Source organism: Pseudopipra pipra, chromosome 14, assembly GCF_036250125.1.
Source record: "Pseudopipra pipra isolate bDixPip1 chromosome 14, bDixPip1.hap1, whole genome shotgun sequence".
In the NCBI taxonomy this organism is placed as follows: Eukaryota; Metazoa; Chordata; class Aves; order Passeriformes; family Pipridae; genus Pseudopipra; species Pseudopipra pipra.
The window spans coordinates 14,092,641-14,116,893 of record NC_087562.1 but is presented as its reverse complement, the minus strand read 5'-3'; the positions used below and the strand labels follow the sequence as shown (position 1 = coordinate 14,116,893).

At 43.3% G+C, this 24,253-nt stretch overlaps 2 protein-coding genes across 5 annotated transcripts in view; one reads left to right on the top strand and one right to left on the bottom strand.

Moving 5' to 3' along the window:
* The first annotated feature begins 100 nt into the window (after positions 1–100).
* Positions 101–6,724, top strand: ORC6 (origin recognition complex subunit 6). 3 transcript variants are annotated; one of them, XM_064671196.1, is made up of 8 exons: positions 101–201; positions 1,136–1,265; positions 2,022–2,185; positions 3,257–3,346; positions 4,164–4,276; positions 4,916–5,037; positions 5,539–5,613; positions 5,999–6,724. In XM_064671196.1, exons 1-8 carry the CDS (start codon positions 137–139, stop codon positions 6,128–6,130), a joined length of 891 nt encoding a protein of 296 aa, XP_064527266.1. In that variant the 5' UTR covers positions 101–136; the 3' UTR covers positions 6,131–6,724. The 3 variants fall into 3 exon arrangements, with proteins under 3 accessions (XP_064527266.1, XP_064527268.1, XP_064527269.1); XM_064671198.1 differs by lacking the exon at positions 4,916–5,037; XM_064671199.1 differs by lacking the exons at positions 5,539–5,613; positions 5,999–6,724 and having other exon boundaries at positions 4,916–5,532.
* Positions 6,725–7,926: 1,202 nt separating this feature from the next.
* Positions 7,927–24,253, bottom strand: part of LOC135422169 (myosin light chain kinase 3-like) — a 38,839-nt gene continuing 22,512 nt past the window's right edge. For both annotated transcript variants that reach the window (XM_064671193.1, XM_064671194.1), the window contains 10 exons: positions 21,294–21,865; positions 19,472–19,577; positions 18,287–18,380; positions 17,865–17,974; positions 16,461–16,602; positions 15,368–15,438; positions 13,716–13,844; positions 12,534–12,686; positions 10,676–10,808; positions 7,927–9,630 (listed from right to left, as the gene is read on the bottom strand). In XM_064671193.1, coding sequence (XP_064527263.1) covers positions 9,559–9,630; positions 10,676–10,808; positions 12,534–12,686; positions 13,716–13,844; positions 15,368–15,438; positions 16,461–16,602; positions 17,865–17,974; positions 18,287–18,380; positions 19,472–19,577; positions 21,294–21,865 — 1,582 coding nt within the window. In that variant the 3' untranslated portion in view covers positions 7,927–9,558. The remainder of the gene's footprint in view (positions 9,631–10,675; positions 10,809–12,533; positions 12,687–13,715; positions 13,845–15,367; positions 15,439–16,460; positions 16,603–17,864; positions 17,975–18,286; positions 18,381–19,471; positions 19,578–21,293; positions 21,866–24,253) is intronic.

Here is a 24,253-nt window from a genome sequence, read left to right as displayed (position 1 = left end):
CGTCGCGCCGCGCCCTCCCCATTGGCCCGCCGTCCGCGAGCGCCGCGCCACGCCCCGATTGGCCGGAGGGGCCGATGATTGACGGCCCGGCCGGCCAGTCGCGGGGCGGCGCGCGCGGGGCAGCGCGCGGCGGGCCATGGAGCGCGGGGCCGTGAGGGACATGGCGGCCAGGCTGGGGCTGAGCGGCACCGCCCTGCTCGGGTACCGCGGGGACCGGGACACCGGGACACACACCGCGGGGTGGGGGACACCGGGACACACACCGCGGGGTGCGGGACACCGGGACACACACCGCGGGGTGGGGGACACCGGGACACACACCGCGGGGTGGGGGACACCGGGACACACACTGCGGGGACCAGGGATAGCGGGGCACACACCGCGGGGTGGGGGACACCGGGACACACACTGCGGGGATCAGGGACACCGGGACACACACTGCGGGGTGCGGGACACCGGGACACACACCGCGGGGTGGGGGACACCGGGGTACACACCGCGGGGTGCGGGACACCGGGACACACACTGCGGGGATCTGGGATACCGGGACACACACTGCGGGGTGGGGGACACCGGGACACACACCGCGGGGTGCGGGACACCGGGACACACACTGCGGGGTGCGGGACACCGGGACACACACCGCGGGGACCAGGGATAGCGGGACACACACCGCGGGGTGGGGGACACCGGGACACACACCGCGGGGTGCGGGACATCGGGACACACACCGCGGGGACCAGGGATAGCGGGGTACACACCGCGGGGTGCGGGACACCGGGACACACACTGCGGGGATCAGGGACACCGGGACACACACTGCGGGGTGGGGGACACCGGGACACACACTGCGGGGATCTGGGACACGCTCTGCGCCGTCTACCCCCGGCTCCGCACCCCCGCACAGCGCTGTCCGGTTGTGGGTGTGGTGGAGCCGCGGACCCCAAGGCAGGCGGGGTCGGTGAAAGGTGGCTGACCCCGCAGTGCAATCCCGCTGCTCATCACCAGAGAACACACCACCTGGTCCCCGAGCGTGTGCTGCAGCCGGGGAGCTGGGCTGAGAAACCTGGGAGCGGGTCCCGTCCGCGCATTCTTACTGTCTCGTACCTGTTAACGAGGGCTTTGTGTTTTGCAGGAAAGCCGAGGAGTATCTGCGGCTGTCCCAGGTGAAGTGCACGGGGTTAATGGCTCAAATGACGGCGACGAGCAGCGCTGTGATGTGCCTGGACCTGGCGGCGAGTTTCATGAAACAACCGATTGACAAAGTAAGATGTGGTGGCTGTCAGTGCATTCTGTGTTAGTCCACTGAAATCATTGTTCTGTGAAGTGTATGCTGGGAGCAGGAAAGGGAAATAATAATTGACTTACTAGTGTGCTGCTAGACACCGTTAGAGCTTTCACTGTTCAGAATTTGAAACAGGGCAAATTGAGATCAGTGTCATAGTCACTTCTCAAGTTGAGTTTGCTTTGGTATAATTTCAGCTCTTTCAGTAACAAATAAATTACTAGCAGGGATGTTAAATTTAAGATCTATCCCTTTTACTGTGGGAGGGAAGCAGGGGCTCCAAGGAATCCCTCTCTGTAGAGGTACCATAAACCCCCACCTGCAAACCTGCAAAAATAATGCCTGGCACAAGATGTTCATCGTTGTCCATTTACAGACAGAGGAGAATTTAATTGGACCTGACCCCATGAGGAGTAGCAGGAAGGTGATGCTCATGTCTTCAAGTTGCCCAGATTTTGCTAATCCTTGTTTTTAACCATGTTGTGATAAAAGGGACACGTCACATTATATGGAAATATCAAACCTTGTTTCCAGTGAAATGGTCTAAAGATATCACTGTGTTAAAAGCTGTGCCATTCCTACGTGGTTAATCTTTCTGTGTGCAGTCAAAGTGTGCAATTATTCATTGCACAAATTTGTTTAATGTAGCAATTGAACTTTATGGTGTTGTGTTGATTGCTTGATTAAGATGTCAGGAAGGAATCTTGCTAATTCTTGGGGTTTGTCTTCTTGAAAGAGCTACTGTGTTAAACTCTCCGGGTTGAACAAGAACACCTACCAGAACTCTATGAAGTCCTTGGAGTGTTTGCTGGAGGTGAACCCCAGGCTGGGAATGCGAGACTTGGCTGTGCAATTTTGCTGCACAGAGGCAGTGAACATGGCTGCAGAAATACTTCAGAGGTGAGGAAGCTCTCGTGGTAAACTCTAGTAAGATTCTTTGTTCATTAGATGTGTAAAGAGCTTGATGTTTGGAAGGGGCAGATATTCCTCACTGACTGGAGCAGTGAGGTGAGTTCTTAGCATTGCCAATTCAGCCATGATCCAGGCCACTTTTTAGAATACATGAAAGAAAGACTTAGTCTGTGAATCTCAGTAAGTCATTGTCTGACTGTTCAGCTGGGAATAGTGTAAAAAATACAGCACTCTTAGTCCCCATATTTGTCCTTAGCATCAGTGTCATCCATTTAACTGCTGATCACAGCACAGTTCAGAAGTAATGCTCAGTAGAGAGAAATCCTCCCTTCTGGAGACACAGATCTCTTAAAATGCACATTACCTGCAAAACAAATAGGTAGAACACTTCAGTGGATTCAAGAGAGTTAACTAAAATTTTCTATTCCATAATATCTACTTTAACCAGAGCAGTCCCTGAAGGGCTGTTCTGCTGTGCTGTCACCCTTATAGCATGTTTAAATGCTGCTAGGTCAATGAATAAAGGCTGGGCATGCTTGTTGATGCTTCTTACAGACTGGAAAAAAATAGCCTGGGGACAGGTGGAACAATAAAAAGTTAAATTCTTCAGTGCTGCACATTCACTATGTCGTTTTCTATATTTAAGCCTCCATCTGTGTAACATACACATCTGTGCAGCATACAAGAAACTATAATGCTGCCCTCTCTTGTAGGATGGATTTATGCAAAGCATCTTTTTGTAATTTTTAGGTGTAGTGTAGAGCTAAAAGTACTGTGTGGATGGGGAGCACAAGAAACAGATTTTACTGACATGCCTCCATCCAGATCCCCAATTTAAAATACCTTTAATTCAAAAAGAGGAGGTCATCCCAATCCCCTTCTTTTTCCTGGTCTCTTTTGCTCTTCTCAGCCAGTAGCAGCTGTTTCTGCTTGACTGGGTTGCAAAGGCCCAAGTGGTCCATCAGACTCATTCAACTGCTGAGTCCCACATGACAGATGTATTTCAGCAGCTTCATTTGAGGCAAATGCAGTGTCCAATTATCCCTTGCTGTTCTCTAGGTATGAATCCAGCCTTTCTGAAGCACAGAGGATGGACCTTGATTTCTCAAAACCACTCTTTTTAACAGCTTCACTATTCACTGCATGCAGGTGAGTGTAGCTGGGGGATCTTCTTCAGCCTGAAATGCCTGGTGACACACTGAACAATCTAAGCAGCTGCTTCATCTAGGGTCCTGCTTAGCATATGCTGCTACCCCGCTCCTGAAAGTAGGGACAGCTGTGGCAAACCAGGTCTTTCTTTGCAGTGAAGTCTCCAACCTACATTACACAAAGCAGAAAGTTACATGGATTTTGGTGAAATAGAGCTCAAGGTGTAAGAATGGTCCCCAGCTCACTTCTGAGCACCGAGAAACAGCTGTTCTGGAGAAGGAAAAGCCCTGAGCCTACACCATCACATCCTCAGGGTGCTCTGCCTTTGGAGATGGCTCTGATAGCTGTAGGCCTGGATCAGGAAGAGCTGTGTGACTCAGCCAGCACTTGGCAAGAATTTGCTTGTGTGCAACGATCTTCCTCAGCATTACACCTTGTAATCTTAGCAGTGCAGGGACTGTGTAGCTGCACAGCTCCTGAAAAAGGTTCTTTTGACACAGGGGTCTCATTCAGCTTTTTGCAGTAGTGGGACTTTGTCCTGGTTCCCTGAAAATTTGAAAAATACTTTTTCCTAATACAATTTCCTTATGTAACTTGAACTCACCCTGAGTTTCAATTCCTGAGCTGTATTGACTGAGTACTGTAGGGGTCTGTTTTTTTTAAGCAAATTTCTGAGTGAGACAAGGATAGGTAGGACAAAAACACAGGCCTGCCTTTCTCTTTCTCACAGGCAGTGTTGGTACAGCAATTATCACCTCACATAAGTGATAGTTGCTGGAGTGTTGCTTTCTACAGAGGTAACAACTCTCTCTTGTAGGTGTTTGAAGCTAAAAGTGGACAAAACTAAAATGGTGGCTACATCTGGAGTGAAAAGAGCAATATTTGACCGGCTGTGCAATCAGCTGGAGAAGATAAGCCAGCACCTCAGGAGTAAGTCTTTGCCTTTATCCCTGTAAGACAGCACACCCATCCCATGGCCTCACAGTTCCCCATCCTGTTCCACTGATGATTTCATTCTGATCACTTCTAGCTGTCCCCTTTCAGCCACATCTGCCCAATCCATTTCATCATGTTTCCTGCAGCCCAGTTCCCACTCACAGTCATTGTTTCTGGGGAAGTCACAATAGCTTAGCATGCAGAAAGGCCAAAAATAAGTATTTTCCTCTCTTCTCTGCTCCTTACAGTGTCTGCTGCTGCAATTTCTTCCCTGCTTCCCATACTACCTGACCCATCTTGGATTCCTCCTTCTTGCTTTCTGCATCCCGTTAACATGGCAACATGACACATATTAACACAAACATCATGCTCTGACTGACTCACTTCTGTGCTTTCCTTTCCCCACTGCAGCATTAACAAGCATAAGCCTTGCTCTTCTGGTAATAACTGAGCCATTCCATGACACCATCTGTCCACATACAGTGAGCAGACCTGAGGAACCATTCTTACCTGTGGTTAAGCTTGCAGTTCTCTCCACTCCCTTTGTTTGGAGGAAAAAGACTAAAATATGATCCACACCCTCCTGTCCTTATATCTGCTGCTTCTTACTTCTCTTCTTTTTTCCTTTCCCAGGCTTTCACTCTGACTTTCCCACTGAGAGTAACCCTTCTTCACCCTATCTTCATGCTTCATATCCTGAAGTTTTGTGGAACGTGCTGCCTGAACCTAAACCAAAAGCTGCTGCTCTCTCCCAGGCACGGACCTTCCCACAGTACAGTGCCCTATAAAACCCCAAACCTTACCCCACCACTAAAGCAGCTAAAGGCAGCTGGGAGTTTCTGTACCAGTGCAGGGAAGATCTTGTATCTGTACACACTGACAGCCCCGTGGATGTTGTGGGTATCTATAATACAAACTGTGGAAATGGAATAGAAGGGGAAAAAATAACTGATAATCCCACCAGAGTAATCTAGAGGGGTAGATTTTGGGCAATGAACATAGTGGATCATTGTGGATACAAATGCAGCAGCAGTTTGCTGCTAATTAGCAACCTAATTAAAGCATTCAGTCAGTCCATGCAACCCTTCAAGTGTGCTGGCACCTCTCCATGTAGAGCTTGAGCATCAGTCTGGACCTGCTCTGACTGGGTGACATTATTTTTGGAAGGTGGCACTGCTATCTAGGAATTACATGTAGGCCACCCTTGGGGCCCCAAACACCACTCAGAAGTAAAGCAACTTACTTATTTTTTTTAGAAGAAGATGTTCCACTGGCTGCAGAGACACCTGAAAGCCTGCAGACCTGCCTGGAGCACTGTGAGCAGGAAGATGGTAAGTTGTGCTCAGCTAGGAATGAAAATCACCTCACCAGAGTAGTCCTGAGCTGGTCAGTATTTTAGTTGTGGGATAGGCCATAATCTCAGGTTCACAGCAGCTCACTCCATCCTCCATCCATTGGCTATGGAAGGATGAAGAGAAGCTGGCAGAAGGATAATGGAGTTTATACTGAGTAATCCTAGTAGAATTAAGGATAACTGTTCTGTTCAGACACAAAGGTGAAGAGGAGACTGTTCCAGCAGGTGAGAGGAGCAGCAAACCATGGGATTAGATAACACAGGGACAGACTCCCTGCCTGTGTCTGTGCTCACTGCCACAGTTATTCCCACCAACACGTGGCCCATGATGGCCTGTCATGGACTTTCTTGTTCCCTCACAGGATCTGAAGATGATGAGGAGAAGCCACATAAACGGCCAAAGACTGAAACAAAGCAGGACTATGAAGAATGGAAAAAGAAAATCCTGGAAAATGCTGCTAAGGCACGAGAGACAAATAGTACTGCCTCTGTAATGCCACCCAGTAATGCAACTGCTGCTTGCTCTTAATCTTAACTCTCCCTGTGCTCTAACAGTAGTTCCAGTAGCATGAGTGATGGCTGCCTGGTAGCCAGCTACCTTATTTAGCTTTTAAGTACTGAAGAATGTTATTTTTAATAAAATGACACTAGGATTGAGGTGATTTTACAGGAAGCCTGTCTTTGACTACTCACGTGGTTGGTACCTGAGCAGCTTTGGCATTAAGGGGGTAAAATAGCTTCATTCTCTTGCTGCAAGAAGCAGGGAACATTCTAATGCTACGTTCTAATGCTACTTTAAGCGTAAATAAGTTATAAGTTACAGGCCCTTGAGCCCTTGGCTGGAAGCAGTCAGTGAAATAAGAGGGAGGGGACTAATGGTGCCTTGTTAAACTGCAAAGCCAGCAGAGAAGTTAAGATTTTTTTTTTTAAATTGCTTTTATTTTTTTACTGTTGAAGAAATACTGTTTAGTAACCGAATTTGACTTATTTTCATGTGTATGGGAATGAAGTCTCTTGTGCTTTTATAAAGGGGTCCCAAATATTGCAAGAAACAATAAAGTACTGGAAGGAAAAGCTTTGTATTATGACATCATGTTCTTGGCACATGACTTAAAACACAAAGTAAAAGACTCACAGGAGGTGCCTGTGTTTTTAGAGGGAAGATATCCAGGTGACAAGGATCTTGACTGGGTAACAGGGTTTTTTTGTGTCTCACAGTCATAAACTTAGAGAAGAGGAGAGAGTAGTTTGTGGAGGCAACTTCTGTGATGCTACACTGTCATCCCAGCTACTCAAATTGTAATTTGCTATTACTACTTTTTGAGGAAAAATCATTACTTTTAGCAGTGCAGGCCTGATGTAACTGTAACAAAACCAAACCAGGTCTTCGTTCCATTTCTGTTGCATGTTTTCTGGCTGGGATGTACAAAGAGAAGTTAACTTTCATAAACACTCATTTCAAAAGAAACCCAAAAGCCCCAAGTGTCCATATGAAACAAGATAAATTATCTTAAGTCTGAGCATTTAAGATTTGAAACACTGCACCCACCTGAGCTTCTTAAAAGTATTTTAATGCCCTGCCAAATGTCTCCCTCCTGTGCACACTCCCTGCTCACATGAGACATGATCACACCAAGATTACAATAGTTGGTATCATTAATTAGATATCAGTGGGGCCAGGGTTTTTTTGTCATGTACTGTTCCAGTGACTCACAGGTCACCTGTGGTTCATCCCTTAAGCTTTCTGTAGATCCCAAAGCAAAATGCACAGGACATGGTGAAAACATCCCCTCAGGCTGCAGAGGTGGGTCCCACTGTACTGCAGAACCAGGGGATGGCTGCCCAATCTAAAGGGATTCCTTTATGTTAGAAACAGAGTAGTCATCCTGCTGGCCAGAGGCACCTTCTCTTTGTAGAAAATAGAGAGGAAATACGTACAAGACAGCAGAGAGCATCTCTGTGTTACCTTCTTAGAAGCAGCACATACTAATTGGAAAATTTAAACTTCCTGGCCACTTTCACTTCTCCCAATGCATCAAAAAAGGGAGATTGCTTGAAGCCAACTTTAATTAGCAAGAGCTAACTTCATTACAGGTGACATTAGGGAATGGACTCAAATTCTTGACGTGCAGAGAAAATAAAGGATAATTACCCACAAAGAATAAGAGCTGTGACAAAATGTCTGACATGAGGAGAGAATCCCATCCATTAGCATTCCATTTTTAAAACCTACAAAGAGATGCTTTCAGGTTGGTTTGGCAGTGGGATTTAAACCAAAACTGATGAATACAGGCTTGTTCCACTTTCATGAAATTTATTAGTATTAATTCAGAAATATACAGACCAATGAATATAATCACATTTAATATGCAGAACTGCTGTGGAAGGAAAACATGAACAAAAGTGGACCTTCATAGAAGGTGATAAACTATCAAGATTGTTTGATTTGGGTTTAATAATTCTTCTTTGTCCCAGTTCTGGAAATGCTGCAGAAGTTGGGACTGTACAAAGTGAGAAGCAGCTGAGAGGAAAAGATAACTAGACTGGGATAAGCCAGTCTTACCAACCTCTTTATTAGCAACAAACACTACTTCTGCTAATTCAAGGGATGTGAAATTCCATAATGTTCAAGGAAGCTTTACAGATGCCTTTGCTGGGAAGATAGTTTTAATAGTATTAGTTTCCCTTTCTCCTAAGAAACCATCCAGCTCACACTGAGTTTTGCAGAATCTACAACAGGAAACCACAGGTTTAATAAATAATGTTATACTTCTATCTGAGAGATTTTAAGTGGCTCCCACTCTATACATCAGAAAAAAAAAAAGTTTAAAATCCAAAATAAGTTAGTACTGTGAAGAAAACACTTAATGTTCAAGAGCAAAGTGGGGAGAAAAAAAGGGCTTCAACCTCCTAACTGGACTAAAGGCAGAGTCTGACAACACATCCCTGTCACTGAACCTATTAGAAATAAAACCTATTTTGCATGTCACACCATATCAGCTTCTCAGGCTTCATTAAAATTTTCAGAGAGGAGAAAAAAATCCTCAAACTAAAACTTATAAACTTAAGGGCTGCAGTCACAGCCAATGAGAAGCACTTAAAAGTTTTAAATATATACAAAACTGTATCTGGAAATCTCTTCTGTACAGCACGAGATCTTCTTGCACAGACCCAGTGGTCATTACATGATTTGTATTTGTGGCAGTTTCACATATGTCCTTCCAGAAGTTCAATCAGTTCAGCTCAATTCCACTTGCCATAAGAAACAGCAGCAATGGACTAACTTAAATTGCCTCAAACCAGGATTCCTCATAGTTCCTAACTATGCAGTGATTATTTTTCTAAAGGAGAGAGTAGATTAAAAACAACAACAACAAAACAACCAAAACCACTCAAACCTATCATGTTGGGGCGGGGGGGAAATAATCTTTCTGAAAGAAATGCAGAAGAAAAGGGTATCAGTTACCTTGTTCTAAGTAACAAGCACCTGACAAAGAAGTTGTGCCACTGTTGTAGCAATTCTCTAAAAATAACATACACCACTCAGTAAGAAAGTCTTCAGAGATCCCATGCTTGGTGTGAGAAACCAGAAAACTGACCAGGGGTTTTGTGGTGTAAACACCACTCTGCAGAATCAAAGCCTTCAGCAAGAAGTCAGCCCCAGTGACAGCCACGTTTTTCCACCACTACTTACAAAACTCAAAACTTGAAAAAACAAAGTAGCTTCTGCTTTTAGAAATCATTATTTCAGTGCCTCTTCCTTGAGGCACTTCTGGCACCTTAGCACTAACACACAAAATAATTGAGGAGGACAGTCCCAAAACCTTATGTTATAAAACAGGGGTAGAAATTATTGAAGATATGAGTCCTTCTTTCATGGCTTCGTGTCCATCTCCAAGAGTGGTGGATGCTTCACACAACCTTATGCAAGCTTGACAGACATACTCTGAAGTCTCTTCAGCCTGTTAGCAGCAGCCACCACATAAAAATGTTTCTGTGAACAGAACAGAACAGTCCAAGTGTGAGTGCAAGGACCTTCTCTGCAGCTGACACGGATTTTTCTCCCTGGTAAATCCACTTCCCTCTAGTGACCCACACCTGGTGTGTTTTGCAGTGCTGAACCACTGGTTCTGCTGGTACTGTGAAGGTCTGCAGTGCTATTATGCATTGTACAGTGAAAGGTCTTTAGGTTATGTATTTTTTTAAAATGTAAGTGCAGCAGTTTGTCACCAAACAGCTGAAGTGTGGGACTGGAAAAAGTGTAATCCTCTGGTTTAACTCCTTGGCAAGGAATGGCAACTCCCCAGTGACAAAAAGAGAAGGAAATGGTCCTCACTGAGCTTGCCTTCCATTTCCACAGGCTTCTTTCTAACAAGATCACTGTGTTCATCTTTCAATTAAATAATAGATGAATCAAATAATTAAATAAGATAATAAAGAAATAAATAATCAAAAACAAGCAAATAAATGAAATCATTAGATCAATTATCTACAATCTAATAGAGACTCCAACACAGATTATTACCTATCACTTCTTCATAAAAATGTAGTTCAGAAGGAGCTTGAGGTTATCAGAAAGATTTGGAAGAATTCTCTGGATGGGTTTAAAGCTAATTTTTTTTTCTCTCTCCCACACTTCTACTTTGGAAGGCACAAACTGCCTTATGTTGTAACTCTACTCAATACTGACAACAGATGAATGCAACTACTGTCAGTGGAAAAAGTATAATGAGAAAGAACATTTAATATAAGCTAAGTAGCACCTGAGGCCTCTGAACCTGCAGGGAAAAAAAAGTAAAACTCCTAAACACCAATCAGAAATAGTGAAAATTGAAACCAAACGTGCTAAAAATAGAAGCAATACCCTTCTGCAGGACAAAATACTTAATTTACAAATGAAAATAGACTTCTCAACTCATATTTACAATAAAGAAGCCTGTGGGCACAAGTGAGCCGACACACAAAAGGAGGGAATGGCTCTGCCCGTGCTGAGCTGATTTTCCCTCTGGAAGTAGATTTGCCAGACTTTGTCTCCTCACCTTCCATTTCCTCTGAGCCATGTAACTCTGCAGCAACAACTGGGACTTGAGGCGCAGCTTGGACTTCTTGGCCTTGGCGGGAAGGTCGTTCAGCCACTCGTGTTTCAGACACTGAGTCGCGCTCATGCGGCAGCTGAGGGGAGCAAACCTGCCATGTCAGCCCAGCCACCCTTGCTGCCATTCTCTCAGTGCCCCTGACAAAGAAACTGCCTCTAATGAATGACCACCAGTGAAAATGCTTCCTGAGATGATGTGAACCCCAGTGCATGGGATCCTGACAACATCCTGCCCTCTCCAGCCCGAGGGGTGAGCGGGGTGAAGAGCTGCTGGTGGGTCTGCAGTGGGTTGGCTGAGCTGTGGTTAAGTTCATCCGTGTATTTATCATTTTATTATGCAAATGCAGAACTTTGCTAACAGAAGAATAACATTTGTGGTGTTATCTCTCTGTCCTGATAGGCTTATTCTGTGCCTCATATTTAAAAAGCACAATTGTCTCCTCACCCTAAACTTAGATCAAGCTGAGCACAGGTTATATCCTGATATCCAACAATGGGCCCAAAATGCCCTGGCCTATCCTAAGAGCTTTGGGAAATAAATGGTAATAAAGGAAACCTTGAGGTAGAGGTGTTGAGAAAAAACATCAATTTGCCTTTTTCAAAACAAAAGCCTATGCCTAACTCCCGAGCTTTGCCTGAGCTGTCACTGAAAACACAAATTCCGATGACTCCTGCCTGCTCAGCCCTGATTTCAGCAGTCAGGGGAGGGAAGTAAAGGTCTTGCACAAGGCCAGGCCCACTGTCCCAGCATGGCAAAGGTTCCTGGTCTGCAGGAGAGCTGGGCTGCCACACATCTTGTGAACAACTGGGCCAGCTAATTGTTGGTCTTTGCAACTCACTGATGACAATCTTAGTCCTTTCATTCACAGCTTCTAACCAGACTTTGCAGAGTGTCCCTCTGGAACTCCAATTCCCATTGCACAGAAAATTTGAGGACTCCAAAGCAGAGTTTAAAGTCTCATAGCAAATCATCATCACAGCCTGAGAAAAACTCATTTGTTCTCTCCTACTGGCAATATGGAAAATTTCAGTTTCTTCTTTGCTTTTCATAGGATTTATTATTCAAAATGGAATTAGTACTAGAACTGATTTGTCTGATTTAGGTAATGATCTGGAAGTTGTTAATATTCTAAGCACTCCTCTGAATTCCCCTCAAACACACAATCTGTTTTACTGTATGCATCATTTCCTGGTTTGATTAGTTTGATATCACCACTTGGCAAGAGAAAAATTTCTCTACTCAATCAACCCCACAGCCATGATCTGACATCAACATCATCCTCATTTCTCCTGTTGTTTCACATGTGCATTTTATCTCAGTGGAGCCAAGACTAAGAAACCACATGCAGAGTTAAGTGTCAAACGCTCGTTAATATCTCCCAAATGCCTGTAGACCACTTTAGAAGAGAACAATGCACATTTTCACAGCTGCAGCTTCCATTTATCCTCCATGACATTCAAGAGGCATTTTTGCAATTTGTGTCAGGGCTTGTGAGAATCCAGAGCAACAATAGAAATAGTTTTTGCTCAGAGAAGCAAAAGCTTCAGAGACAGATTCCTACACTGCAAATCCTTCCAGATTTCCTGTGTTCTGTTTCTCTACTGCGAAAAACAGTTTTCCTCAGTAGGGTACACAGACACTTTCCTTTTAAATAGGGGCTTCTGAATCACTGAGGAACTGCCCAGTAAGCCCAGATACAGCATACAAAAATGTCACATTGTTGGTTGCAATCTGAACAATTGGCTGATAGGAACTTAAGGTCATTAGGTGCTACTATCCTCATGATCAGACACAGAAGTACCTTTTCTCCTTCACGAGTAGTCTGGAAATAAAGTCTTTAGCTTCCTCTGAGAGCTGTTCAAATGCTTCTGCATCAAAATCCCAGCTGCAATTGAGCACATAATTCATTGTCTCTGCATCAGTTTCTCCCAGGAATGGGGACAGGCCACTAAGCCTTAAAAAAAACAAAGAAGGGGAGGGGAGAAGAGGAGTTATCATATGCAAGATATGTTTTTCCTTCTATGAATACTCTCCTTTGTAACTGTTGTTAGCTCATGGAGAGGAAAGGCTCTCAGCTATGGAGGGTTCCACTTCTCAGTCCCTGCCAAGATAAGCCAACATTTTGGGGCAATAATATGTTGTAATTTTAGTGTCACTCTCTAGCAGTTCACTTGGCTTGTCAGGGAGCGCTGTTCCTAGATTCCCAAGGAAATGGATTCCATGGGATCTACGAACATCCTTCAGTGCTTTCCCAGCTAGGAAAGCTAGGGGGACTCAAGAGCTTTCCCAAATCAAGGCCCATATCCATATGTGGCTTGAATTAAACAGAATTCTGAACAATAGATTACTTTATTCCATTAGTCTCTAAGCCCAGATTTATTGCTTCCATCATTTCTTACTTCATTCAGTTGGATTTTGGCTAACATACAAACTTACACCAGAAATGTATCCAGTCCACAGAAAACACTTGTGAAAGATTCTGGGATGAAAAGCAAGCTCATCAGAAGGCAGAGACTTTGGACAGATAGGCTGTCCATGGCTGCCATCCAGGTATCAGAGAAAAGTTTTAGCCCTATTCATGACAAGACACTTTTCAGACCCATGGCCTAAAACCATTATACTAATTCTCCTGTGCAGATGCACACCAAGTCTAAACTAATAAAATGCTCAGATTGCAAATTTTAAAATTAATTCAAGTCCTAAAAAACACAGTCAAAATGGAAATTCTCACTTGTTTTGGGCAGCTTTTCCAAGTGAAAAAAGACCTGACCCATTTTAAGATGGTAAAGGAGAAGAACATTTACATATTGGGCAAAAGGATTATTTGTTGTTTAGAGACTTTGTACACACAGTGAAGTGCCTCTGTGCTAAAAGCTGGTTTAACAGAATTAATCAGGAGGAATCACAGCCAGAGGGGCTCAGTGGCTGCTCATTCCTGCCCTGCAGACCCCTCATCACCACGACCCCTCCCAGGGTTACTCACAACATGTATGTGATGACCCCCACACTCCACATGTCTGTTGGGAAGGAAACAAAGTCATAGTTCACCACTTCAGGGGCCAAGAACTCTGGAGTCCCAAAATTAACCTTCAGTTTCTCACAAGGTTTGTACCTTTATTGGAAGAAAAAGACATCAGTGCCGAGCACGGGCTGGGGACACATCTCACAGAGGGAAAAACAAGGCAGGGCTTTTTGTGTGAACAGGGCTGAGGGAGCAGAGCTGACTCCCAGGCCACTGGGACAGCACTGAGGTGACCTCAGGTGAACATACCATCACCCATCCCAATGCCAGGGCAAAACCAGGAGGAGGACCAAGGACACTAAAGCCTGCAAAGGCCTCCCCCACAGAGTGGTAGCAGCTCCACTCTCTGCCAGGCACTACAGGATGCTTTCCAGCAGATGTTGTCCAACATAAAACAAATAAAGCAGCTTCGGTTACAAAAGGTTTGGAGAGTATTTGCTTATGGGATGTACCAGTTACAGCTCAGGGTAAAGGTCTATATCACATCTGTATCACAGACATGAACACAATATAACTAAGGTGGGACTCTGAAGAGGATTATTTGGGCTTGTAACAAGTTAAACAGTGATATCACATAGGGGGTAAATTGTTAAGTTCTATTGCTTAAAATGGAAAGGTTACTGAACCAGTAACCTTTTTTTAACCAGTACTGAACCAATAACATTTTAAACCAGAATTGTTACTGAACCAGTAGCAACTGTCACTGATGGCAGCTGGAGTTACATCTGTGTACAGACAGAATGAACCATTAAAGCACTGCTTTTAAATCTCTGTTTCCTGGAGGATCTTGTTTTCAAAACTGCTTTAGTAGCAGTTTGTATCTTTACCCTCCCAATTTTAAACAAACAAACAAACAAACAAACAAACTCAATGTGTACATTTCTTTTCCTTCAGAAGTATTTTATGGAAACAAAGTCCTCGAACAGATAATACATACACACACATAAGTACATATATGCATGAATGTACCAGCTTTTGGCTTAAGAAAAGCCTCAAGGGGTTAGAAAATAAACAGATGAATGTTATTGTTCTTACTGGTGTACTAATGGAAATAATTCCTTTGTACTCCAGGGCAATTGACTCATGCTCTCACAGCTTTCCTTTAACAAACTCACGCACGCAAAGCAAAAGAATGGAGAAAAGTCCATATTTCTTCGAGGGTTTCCTGTTTCACATGGCATGGCTCAAACTTTTTTCCTTCAATTTTCCCACTTTTTTCCTTCAATCAACTTACTCAGCTATGTAAAGAGTTTAGCAGATAATTTCTACAACTAGAACCTGCACAACGAAGCCCAGCAGTCAAGAAGTCTCCGAGAGCCTTCACGGAGTCCCCAGAGTAAAAGCTTTACATGGGGAATAATTTTGAGATAATTAGAACAGCAGTATAGCTTTATCCAACTGATATGTAATTTGAAAAAGTAATTAGATAATTAATGCACACAGCAGAAAACTCATGCCTGCAGAGGCATAATGCTTAGCTCATTCACATAGCAGAATTATTTTAGAGCCACCAAAACACAACCCCTCGAAAGAACTACCAAAACCATATCAGATGTTTGTGGATTTGATTTGGGTTTGGTTTTTAAAATAAATTCACAACTGAACTCTCTTACCTCCTTGCTAATCCGAAGTCAATAATTTTAATCTGGTTTCCTGTGTGATTTACACATAGTATGTTTTCAGGCTACAAAAAGAAGAGAGGGTATTTTAAGTTAAAAGTTTGAGAGAGAGATCTAGTAAAAGAGCATGTAAAAGGTAATTTCTAGGATAGTACTTTTCCTTCTATTCCTATCACAAGAGGAGGACTTGACAGGCACACTCAGTTAGTGAAAGGATTGGGTTTGGACCTCTGATAAAGAAGCTTTACTGTATAATAACATTCCTGTATTTCACCAGAGATGACAAACTGATTTTGGAATAGAAAGGCTCTCTGTGTAAAATGGTAAAGTCAGTCTGATGCTTGAGGCTCACTCACTGGATTTACTCCTTAACTATAAAGTACCTCCATAAAAAGCCACAAGAATCAGGTCAAATGCACCCAAAAAGAATTTTTCTTCCAATGAGAATATTTTTCAAGGTGGGGATGGGTGGGGGGTGATGGGATCCAAACTTGTTACAACTGCAGAACTATCAGAAGGCCAATCGGGTCTAATATTACTTGTGTAAGGTTTGTGTATAAACAAGCAGGGGAAAAAACCCAAACAGTTGCTATTTCTGTTTAAAAATTTCAGTTATTAAGGGACCATTAGGAAAACATTGTCATTTTGCTGCAGGTTGGTTCCTGGCAGTGAAAAGTACAAACTATAGGAAGATGATTGAATAGGTGAATAGATGATTGATTTAAATACAGTTGCAGGTGGGGGAAATGGAGGGAAGACTGTAGGCATTTCCAGCCTAAGAGGGTTTGGGTGGGGTTTTTTCAATTGGTGACAAAAGGGCATTGTTTAAATACTGCACAGAATAAAAAGCTGCTGATTTAAGAGAGGCAAAAGCACAGAATCCTGATCATTTCACTATTCCAGGCAAACTACTGAATAGACACTGGAAAAAAAGTGATCAATCTCTTGACCTCAATTCGTTGTAACTATTGCATTAAATCTGTTCCTTTCCAACATAAGTCCATGAAATGAGCCGTGACTTTGTAATTAGAGACTCTGTGGTGACCCAAACAGCATCACCAAAGCACAGAGAGCACAAACAACTGACCTTCAGGTCTAAATGGAGAATATAATGCTGGTGCAAGTAGTGCACTCCTTCACAGATCTGTCTGGTGAACAGGATGGCATCCAGCTCAGTCAGGTGGTAGTTTTCATCTGTGATCCGGTCAAATAATTCGCCACCATCAAGACTAAAATTTTGACACAGAAAATTGTTAAACCCCCCTAAAATTCTGCATTAGCTCGATTAATTTCCAAGTTGGGAATTAGGCTCTGTAATTGAGCGAGGGTCCTAACAACAAATTCCATATAAAGTATATCAGTAGCCTCAATGACTTCAAGAGACTTATTTCTCTGTGTGAAATTAAGTGTCAATCTAAATGCAAATATGGAAAAGTTGTCACTAACTTTTGGGGGGGATACATGTCAAACCCAAATCCACATGAGCTGGGGATCAGATGGGGACCTGAAGAACCTATAGGAAGCACCAAAGTATCTATTATTCATTCATCTCAGTCTAGAGAAAATAAGTCTTCAACCTATAAAAATTACTAAATGAAACATCTCAGACTGAAAACTATTTTGCATGAGCTGACAATTGAACTTCATCCTGCACAAAGGAGAAAATTAGTCAGACATAGAGCTCTGACAAGGTTCTGCAAGGTAAAAACTTCAAGTATATATTTCAATATACACATTTTAAATGTCTTATATTTATATTTTTTATTTAATTTTTTATTTTTTTTCCCTTCATTGTTATTAAAAGTTCATTCTGTAGCAGAAACTCTGTTTTTAGGTTATAAAACTTCAGATTTTTTGTAAAGCAATGTGCCACTACACAGAAAAAGGCAACAGGAATACATCATGAAATCTTCGTTTTCCTATGTGAATCCCATACTTGATCTAGATGAAAATTCTTATTTAGCTTCAAAGGGGGAGACATTTTTACTAACCCTAAAATTATTCAGAGGCAGACCATGTGTATAATTAATCACCTTTCTATCTTCTCCATATCTTTTGTAATTCCACTTAAAACATCTCACTTCTCTTGTCTGGGTTTCTCACCTTCACTCTCTCTCTGAGATCTCATTTATTCATGACACTTCTATGTAATTCGGTATCTAGGGACAATGTTGGGGCCTGTAAGTTAAATGAAAAATGAACCATTGGGAAGTTCTGTTCATGAACCACCTTGTAATTTGGCTCATACTCTTCAAGACAGCTGCCTTTCTTATCATTTGTTTAAACTGCAATCTTGCCAAATATATGATTTTTAATCTGAAGAAATTCCATTTAAAACATTTTTTTTTCCTTCTGAGAGTGAGAACAAGTCTCTCTCAGACTGGAAAACCACTCCAGTCTTCTTCACACCTCAGAATTATCATCCCCTATTTCCTTTAGCGACCTGAGAAAACCCAAACATCTGACAATACCTGAGATAATTTCAACTTACTATTCCATGATCAAAGTGACACTATTTTTGGCTTCAAAAGCATCATAAAGCTGGATCAGATTCACGTGATTCAACTGGTTCATGATGTTAATTTCATTTTTTACTTCCTCCTGGAAAAAATAACAAAGCAACAAAAAAATGAGCAAAATACCCTCCTTAAATTTCAACATATTGAAACAGAATTATTTGTAAAGCCCATTAACAGCTACAACACAGGTCTCAGGTGGACAGAAGGTTTAGCCACAAACACGGGGATGAGGAACAGTCACAGAAAGTCCAGGCTGCTCCTTAGTAAGACAGACTTTACAGTGTTTCACAGAGCCCAACCACAAGCTGCTCCTCATGTGCTGATTGAGGGGAGTGGAGCTGAGGTGCTGGCAGTGAGGGCAGGTTCAGAGTCGGGCTCACAGCAGCGTGGTTACCTTCTCTTTGGCTCCTTTCACTTTGATGATTTTGGCTGCCAGGTTGAGACCAGTCGATATTTCCGTGCACTTGTGGACTTGCCCAAAACGCCCCCTGTGGATGCCAAGGAAAAGACGGGAAACCAGCTCAGCACAGCCCAGCACAGAAACCTCTCCTACAACTATTCTTATCGTGAGGCAAAAATAGCCCAGTACAAAGGGAACGGAATCGGGTGGCCAGCAGCACGGAGCTCCTCTTTCTCTCAGCTTAGGAAGGATTAGTTTTATCTTTCCAGCCAGTTGTTCAGTGCTTACATTAAAATATTATGCCCCCCTCATTGCTGCGTTTGCTGTGGCACGATGACCCGACGATGTTCTTGTTCAGCCCTGTAACTGTACCCGCCTGCTGTCCTTCACTGGTGTGGCTGGGGGTATATTAACAAGGATATTTCTGTCCTGATCTCATAACTTTTTAAATGACCAGAAGACCAGTAACTGTAGCCACTCCACAGACTGCATTTCTTGCACGTTGTAAATTCTCCCCCATGTCACGCAGATACGTTAATGCCCCCTGGAATGGTTTCTAAACACCATCTTCCCTGCTATTGCATCATATTGCTTATACTTATTATAAGTATAAGCCATTCTAAGCCATATTTGTAAGTGGATCAACGTGTAAATCAAGCCTTCTTGTCACATAAGTAAGGATACAAGAATACAAAAGCTGAAGCAGCTGCAGACTTCCTATGAGTGCAAAATAAACATAAGGTCAAAATAATAATAACTTCTTCCTTTCTTTAATGTGCAGTTCAGCACAGAAAAAAAAAAGATTTTTGGAAGCTGCCTGACCTAATTCTAATGGGCTTTGTTGACTTCAAATGCTCTGAATCTGTCTGCCTTAAGGGTACAGGTTTTTCCCACGACACCAGATGAGGCCAGGATCATTACAACAAATGAAAAAACCAGTCATCCAAGACGACAGTCAGGCATCTTAAAATGGAGGTGGGACAGAAACCAAGGGAAACCCCTTGATTTAACAGTGTCTGTGAAAGCCCAAAGGTCTGTAGGATGAACCTGCTCGCTCTGGCAGCTGTGAGCTTGTATGTGCCTCCCACACTCTGGGACTATCTGAAGAAGCCAGCTCTAGCTCTCCAGCTCACTGCTTTTCTCCAAGAGCAGTACAGCATCAGGCACAGGGATACTCACCCCCCCAGCACCTCGTGCCGACACACCGAGTAGCTCGTTGTCACCTCTGTTTGCTTGACACTCACGATGCGATGTTCAAAAGGTGCTGGAGGAGAAGGACTGTCATCTAAAGAGGAGACAAGCTGGTCACTGAGGTGTTTCTGCACACACCAACACCACTGCACTGTTTCACCTCCCTCACACCAGTAACTTCAATGCCCATCACCCTGCTGTGCCTGCTAAGCGTAATGTCAAGTCCCAGCTGCCTTCTGTGCTTCCCAGTACCCACAGCTCCACAAAACCATATGCTGATGCTCTCCCACCTTTAGCACTGCTGTCCTGAAGAGATGATCCCAGTTTCTCCCACAGGCACTGCTGATGCAGCCCCCAGTGCTGCTGTGGCTGTGGGGCTCTAAGGGAGAAACACTGGGGGCACTCACCCGGACCAGGCAGTGCCTGACTGCTGACAACAGGCTGTGAATGCAAACACTCAACCCAAACTTTAGAGTGAAGTGCACTGCTCTCCCTCCCATCTCTTCCCTTTGCTCATGTCCCTTACCATGCCATCATTTTTTAATCTACTGGAATTCAGGCAAGCACTGAAGTATCTGGATAACATTAAGAATGCAATTCTTTCACTCTTTTTAGAGTGGTATGCAAGGAAAAGAATCCCTGTGGTTGCAGCTAGCCCTGAGAAGGGGGGTGCTGAATATATCCAAAATTTCTCTTGTTACTTCAAGAAAGGGACTTTCACTGCTAACACTCTTTTACAAATGAGGAATAAAGTCCCAAAACTGAGAACAGAACCTCACCTTCTGCATCTCAGCTCTGTTTTTTTAACACAGTAAACCCACTGAACACCTTTAGGAGACTAGTTTATGCATTAACAGAAAAGGCCTCCTGAAAAAACTACCTGGACATTTGAAAAAAATTACAATTGATTATTTTTTAATTGTTATGGGGCAGCTGGAAAGGCCAACACAAACACACAGCACTGATGAATGATGGCAGTTATTGGTAAAATCATGAAGTTCCTCCTAGCAGCAAGATTTTTGCAGACAATGTTCAAATTAAAGCTGAAAATATGATCATTAAAATTATTAAGTTTCATCAGTTTGTGGTAAGCTAAATCAGTTAACCATGATCACCTAATGTCCAAGTTTTTCTAGGGTAAAGCTTCATCAAAGCCATTTTTGGTGTCTCCCATTCAAGGCAATTTTACAGCTAATCTGCAGGTATCTTGGGCTGCAATTTAACATGTATTCAACTCATCTCCAGCCACTGCTCAGAATGCCAGATCCAGGTCAGGGCATCTATCCCTGAAGGTTTTGTGCTGCCAGGAGCAAGCACTCCCTGAAACAATGCAACCAAGCATTGTAACATTCACACAGTAACCCAGAGGAGATCTGCGGCCAGTAACACAACACAGGCCATGGCAAGATACTCTTCCTGCAGTGTTTTGCTGTGCTCTGAATCTCCAGCCCACAGCTGCTAAAGTATGGCTTGCATACTCTATCTTAAGGAATAAATGCTTTATCTAAAGAAAATGGATTTTTTTTAAAGTTACTCATACTTCTGATCACACATACACTTCACCCTATTTTATTTTAAATGACATTTTTTTCCCCAAAACGCACTTTGAAAGGAAACTTACTATTAAAAGAATCTGTACAAACGTTAATTGCTATTTACATAGTCAGAGACACCCATGGCAAAACGCTCTCAAGTGTAAGACACAGGTGTTCTCCTGAGCACTGCTCCAGCTATTATTGTACATCCAACAGACAGGAATAGCACAAAATCCTCCATGTAAGGGTTCCAAGGGTAACTGTGAGCAACTCACCGATGATCACTTCACCCTGGGTGGGAAGAGCTCTGTCACCTTCCAGTGCCTTACTCTTCTCTGGTGCCACTCCTGGGCACTGATGAACATCATTTCCTCTTCCTCCTGAAGATGCAGACTCAGATTCTCTCCTCTCAGACTCGGTACCTTTTGGGGATTCTTCTGCTTTTGCTGTTTCCTGATGGATTTTCACTTCTACCCCCCCATCATTCGCAGGCTCCTTTGCAGAGTTATTCTGTGAGGTTTTGGGCTCGCATTTTAATTCTGATTTCTCTTCAGCCTTTTTACCTGGTTTGGGCTTGCTCAGTAATGGCTGTTGCTTTCCTGTTTGAGGTGTAAGTTCATTTTGCTTATTGTCCCCTTTAACTTCTGGATTTGGCTCAGTGCTGATGTTTTTAGGACTCTGTTGAAGCTTTAATTTGTCAGGCAGCTGTTTGGCTCCTTTCAAATCTGCTGGTGTGGAGGATGGGGGTTTTACTTTGGGACTTGTACCTCTGTGATCACTTACATTTCTTTCCTTGGCCATCTCAATCTTTTCTTTCATGTCAGTCATATGTACACTGATGGATATCCTGCAGAGCAAACAGTCAACATTTGGTTCAGATGACTAACCCTACTTTTGGAGCTTTGAGGGGGAAGAAAAATCTATAAGTTTCCAAACCCGCAGATTTCTACAGTATTAATAACACCTATCTGTACCAATTCTCTTAGGAAATACTGACAAACACTAAGGGAAGAGCACCAAAAAGCACTCTGATACTTTTTCTGTGTCCTCATCAGTGTACATGCCTGCCTTCTGCTGAACAAAATGTCTCATTCTGCTAAGGGTTAATCCCACATTTGAAAGTTTACCCACTTGTTGTGATTATTACAGTTGGTCTAATGAAATACCACTCATCTGGGCAGAGGGGATAGTGACTGCCTTCACAAATTACAGGCTGATTATCTAAATGGCTGACTGCTCACATGGCTCTAGAAATCCAATGGTTTGCATCCACCCTCAGTCCTCTTCCAGCTGGCTGACTTGCACACTCAGACATCTGTGTTTGTGCCTTCTGATGGGACAGCATTCTTTCCACAGCTTTCTCTTAAAAATCCAACTTTCATAAACTCTTTCACTCCATCAATACTATTTTCCTTGGCATTCTAGCTACTGGAAAAGTTTAAAGATTTTTTTTTCCCCTCTTGTGTTGCCTAAAAAGAATACAGCTTAGAACCAATTCTCTGTGCTCCTAAAATCCATCAAAGACATTCGTGTGATAATGTTTGAATCAACTGTTACTGCTCCAACTGTCATGAGCTGCCTGATTTTAGTGAGGCTGAACTGAAACTTGTGAAGCTGTAAAGTAGATTTTATACAATGGCAAGTAAAGAAAATTCCTGTTATTGAGGAGAGAACATACCTAATTTTCACGAAGGTTATTGCCTCTTTCAGTGCAGCAGCCTTATTACAGAAGATGTTATAAAAGAAAATGTTTCTGCTTTCGTATTACAGGAGTCTGAAGTTTCTCATTTTCTGTATCTTTAACACCCTTTTGTTGTGCTGTGAATCTCAGCTGCTCCGGTGTGAGCTATCAGAGCAGCTGAACACAGCTCCGAGCAAACACTTCCTCTGCTATCTAGGCAAGCCTGAACCCAGCAGGACTCTTTGCCATTTCTCCAAGCTGGGGAACACAATGTTCTTTTGACACTTCTGTGTGGGCTTTACGAACTTCATTAAAAGCTGCATCCATTTCAGAGAGGTGTTTACCACTCTCATGTGACCTCACACTCGAAAGCATAATGGGTGTCCTGGGCAGGAAGGCTGCAGCTTCCCCTGGGGTTTACTCTGGCTTCTGCCTTTGAGTTACCTGTTGGCCTTCCTCCTCCCCAAAACAAAGTCTTTGGGGCTCAGGCACCCCCCTGTCCAAACCCACCAGCTGCTGCAGAAGCTGCTACCCATCTCCAAGTTCACCCCCTGGCACATCATCATCAACCAGCACTGACTTCCAAGGGCTTACAGCAACAGTTCCTCTACAGCTTCACCAACACCCTGAGCCACTCCCCAAGCACAGGAACAGCCTCCGAGGCAGCACCCTGCAGGCAGCTGGGATGGACCCACTGCAGCTGTTGAAGCACAGTGCCTATGGCTCACCAGCCAGAGCCTAAAACCCACTGGCAAAGTACAGGGAGGTCCCTCTGCTGTCAGTGTTGCTGTAGCAACCAGTTTGGAGGTAACCATGTCTATAACTGTACACAAATGTTTCAGAAGAGGCCACAGCAGTGAAAGCTTCTACCTTCTCCTGCCAAATCCTCACGTTCACCCTCTAAGGAGAAAAATCTCCCAGTGTGCCAGTCATCACAATGAGCCCTTTCCCTCAGGAAGCCCATGTGCTGACATCAGGACAACTCTCTTTCATTTTGGTAATTTATTCTTCATTCACTTTATTTGTTGACTTGTTTTGGGGTTTGTGTTTTTTTTAGGAGTCCTGTAATCCCATTAGACACTCACTCATTGCACAGGATATAAGTGCCCAGCCTATATTCCCGAATACCACTACAGAGTTTTCAAATTACACAGACACAAAAGTAGTGTCGTGTTCTGTCTGGTCTTTGGGCACCAGTTTGTACACACAAACCACTGGGAAATTCCCCATGCAAAGTAACATACATACATACATCTGTGTGTAGGGATGAGTGTGTCTATCACCCCCCCACACACATAAATTACTTTATAGACATCTACCCAGACAGAGAAGGCACTGGTAGTCAAAATCTCACACAGAAATTCCATTTGTTGGGGTTTAGTTGATAGGAGTCTTTGGTTGTGGGTTTTTGTCATTCTCTGTTGTGTGGGTTTTTTAAAACTTAAATAAATGGTATTTAAATCAAGTCCTAAATAAATAATTCAAAGAAAAATGGACTATAAAAGACATATTACAGAACAACTACACAAAGAAAAGATTAGCCTGACAGAGATG

What these genes read in the sequence shown, in the direction of transcription:
- ORC6 (XM_064671196.1), top strand. Translation starts at nt 137, where the DNA reads ATGGAGCGCGGGGCCGTGAGGGACATGGCGGCCAGGCTGGGGCTGAGC. An exon ending in TCACTATTCACTGCATGCAG is followed by an intron (nt 3,347 to 4,163) that starts GTGAGTGTAGCT and finishes TCTCTCTTGTAG; the next exon opens with GTGTTTGAAGCTAAAAGTGG. An exon ending in AAGCTGCTGCTCTCTCCCAG is followed by an intron (nt 5,038 to 5,538) that starts GCACGGACCTTC and finishes TATTTTTTTTAG; the next exon opens with AAGAAGATGTTCCACTGGCT.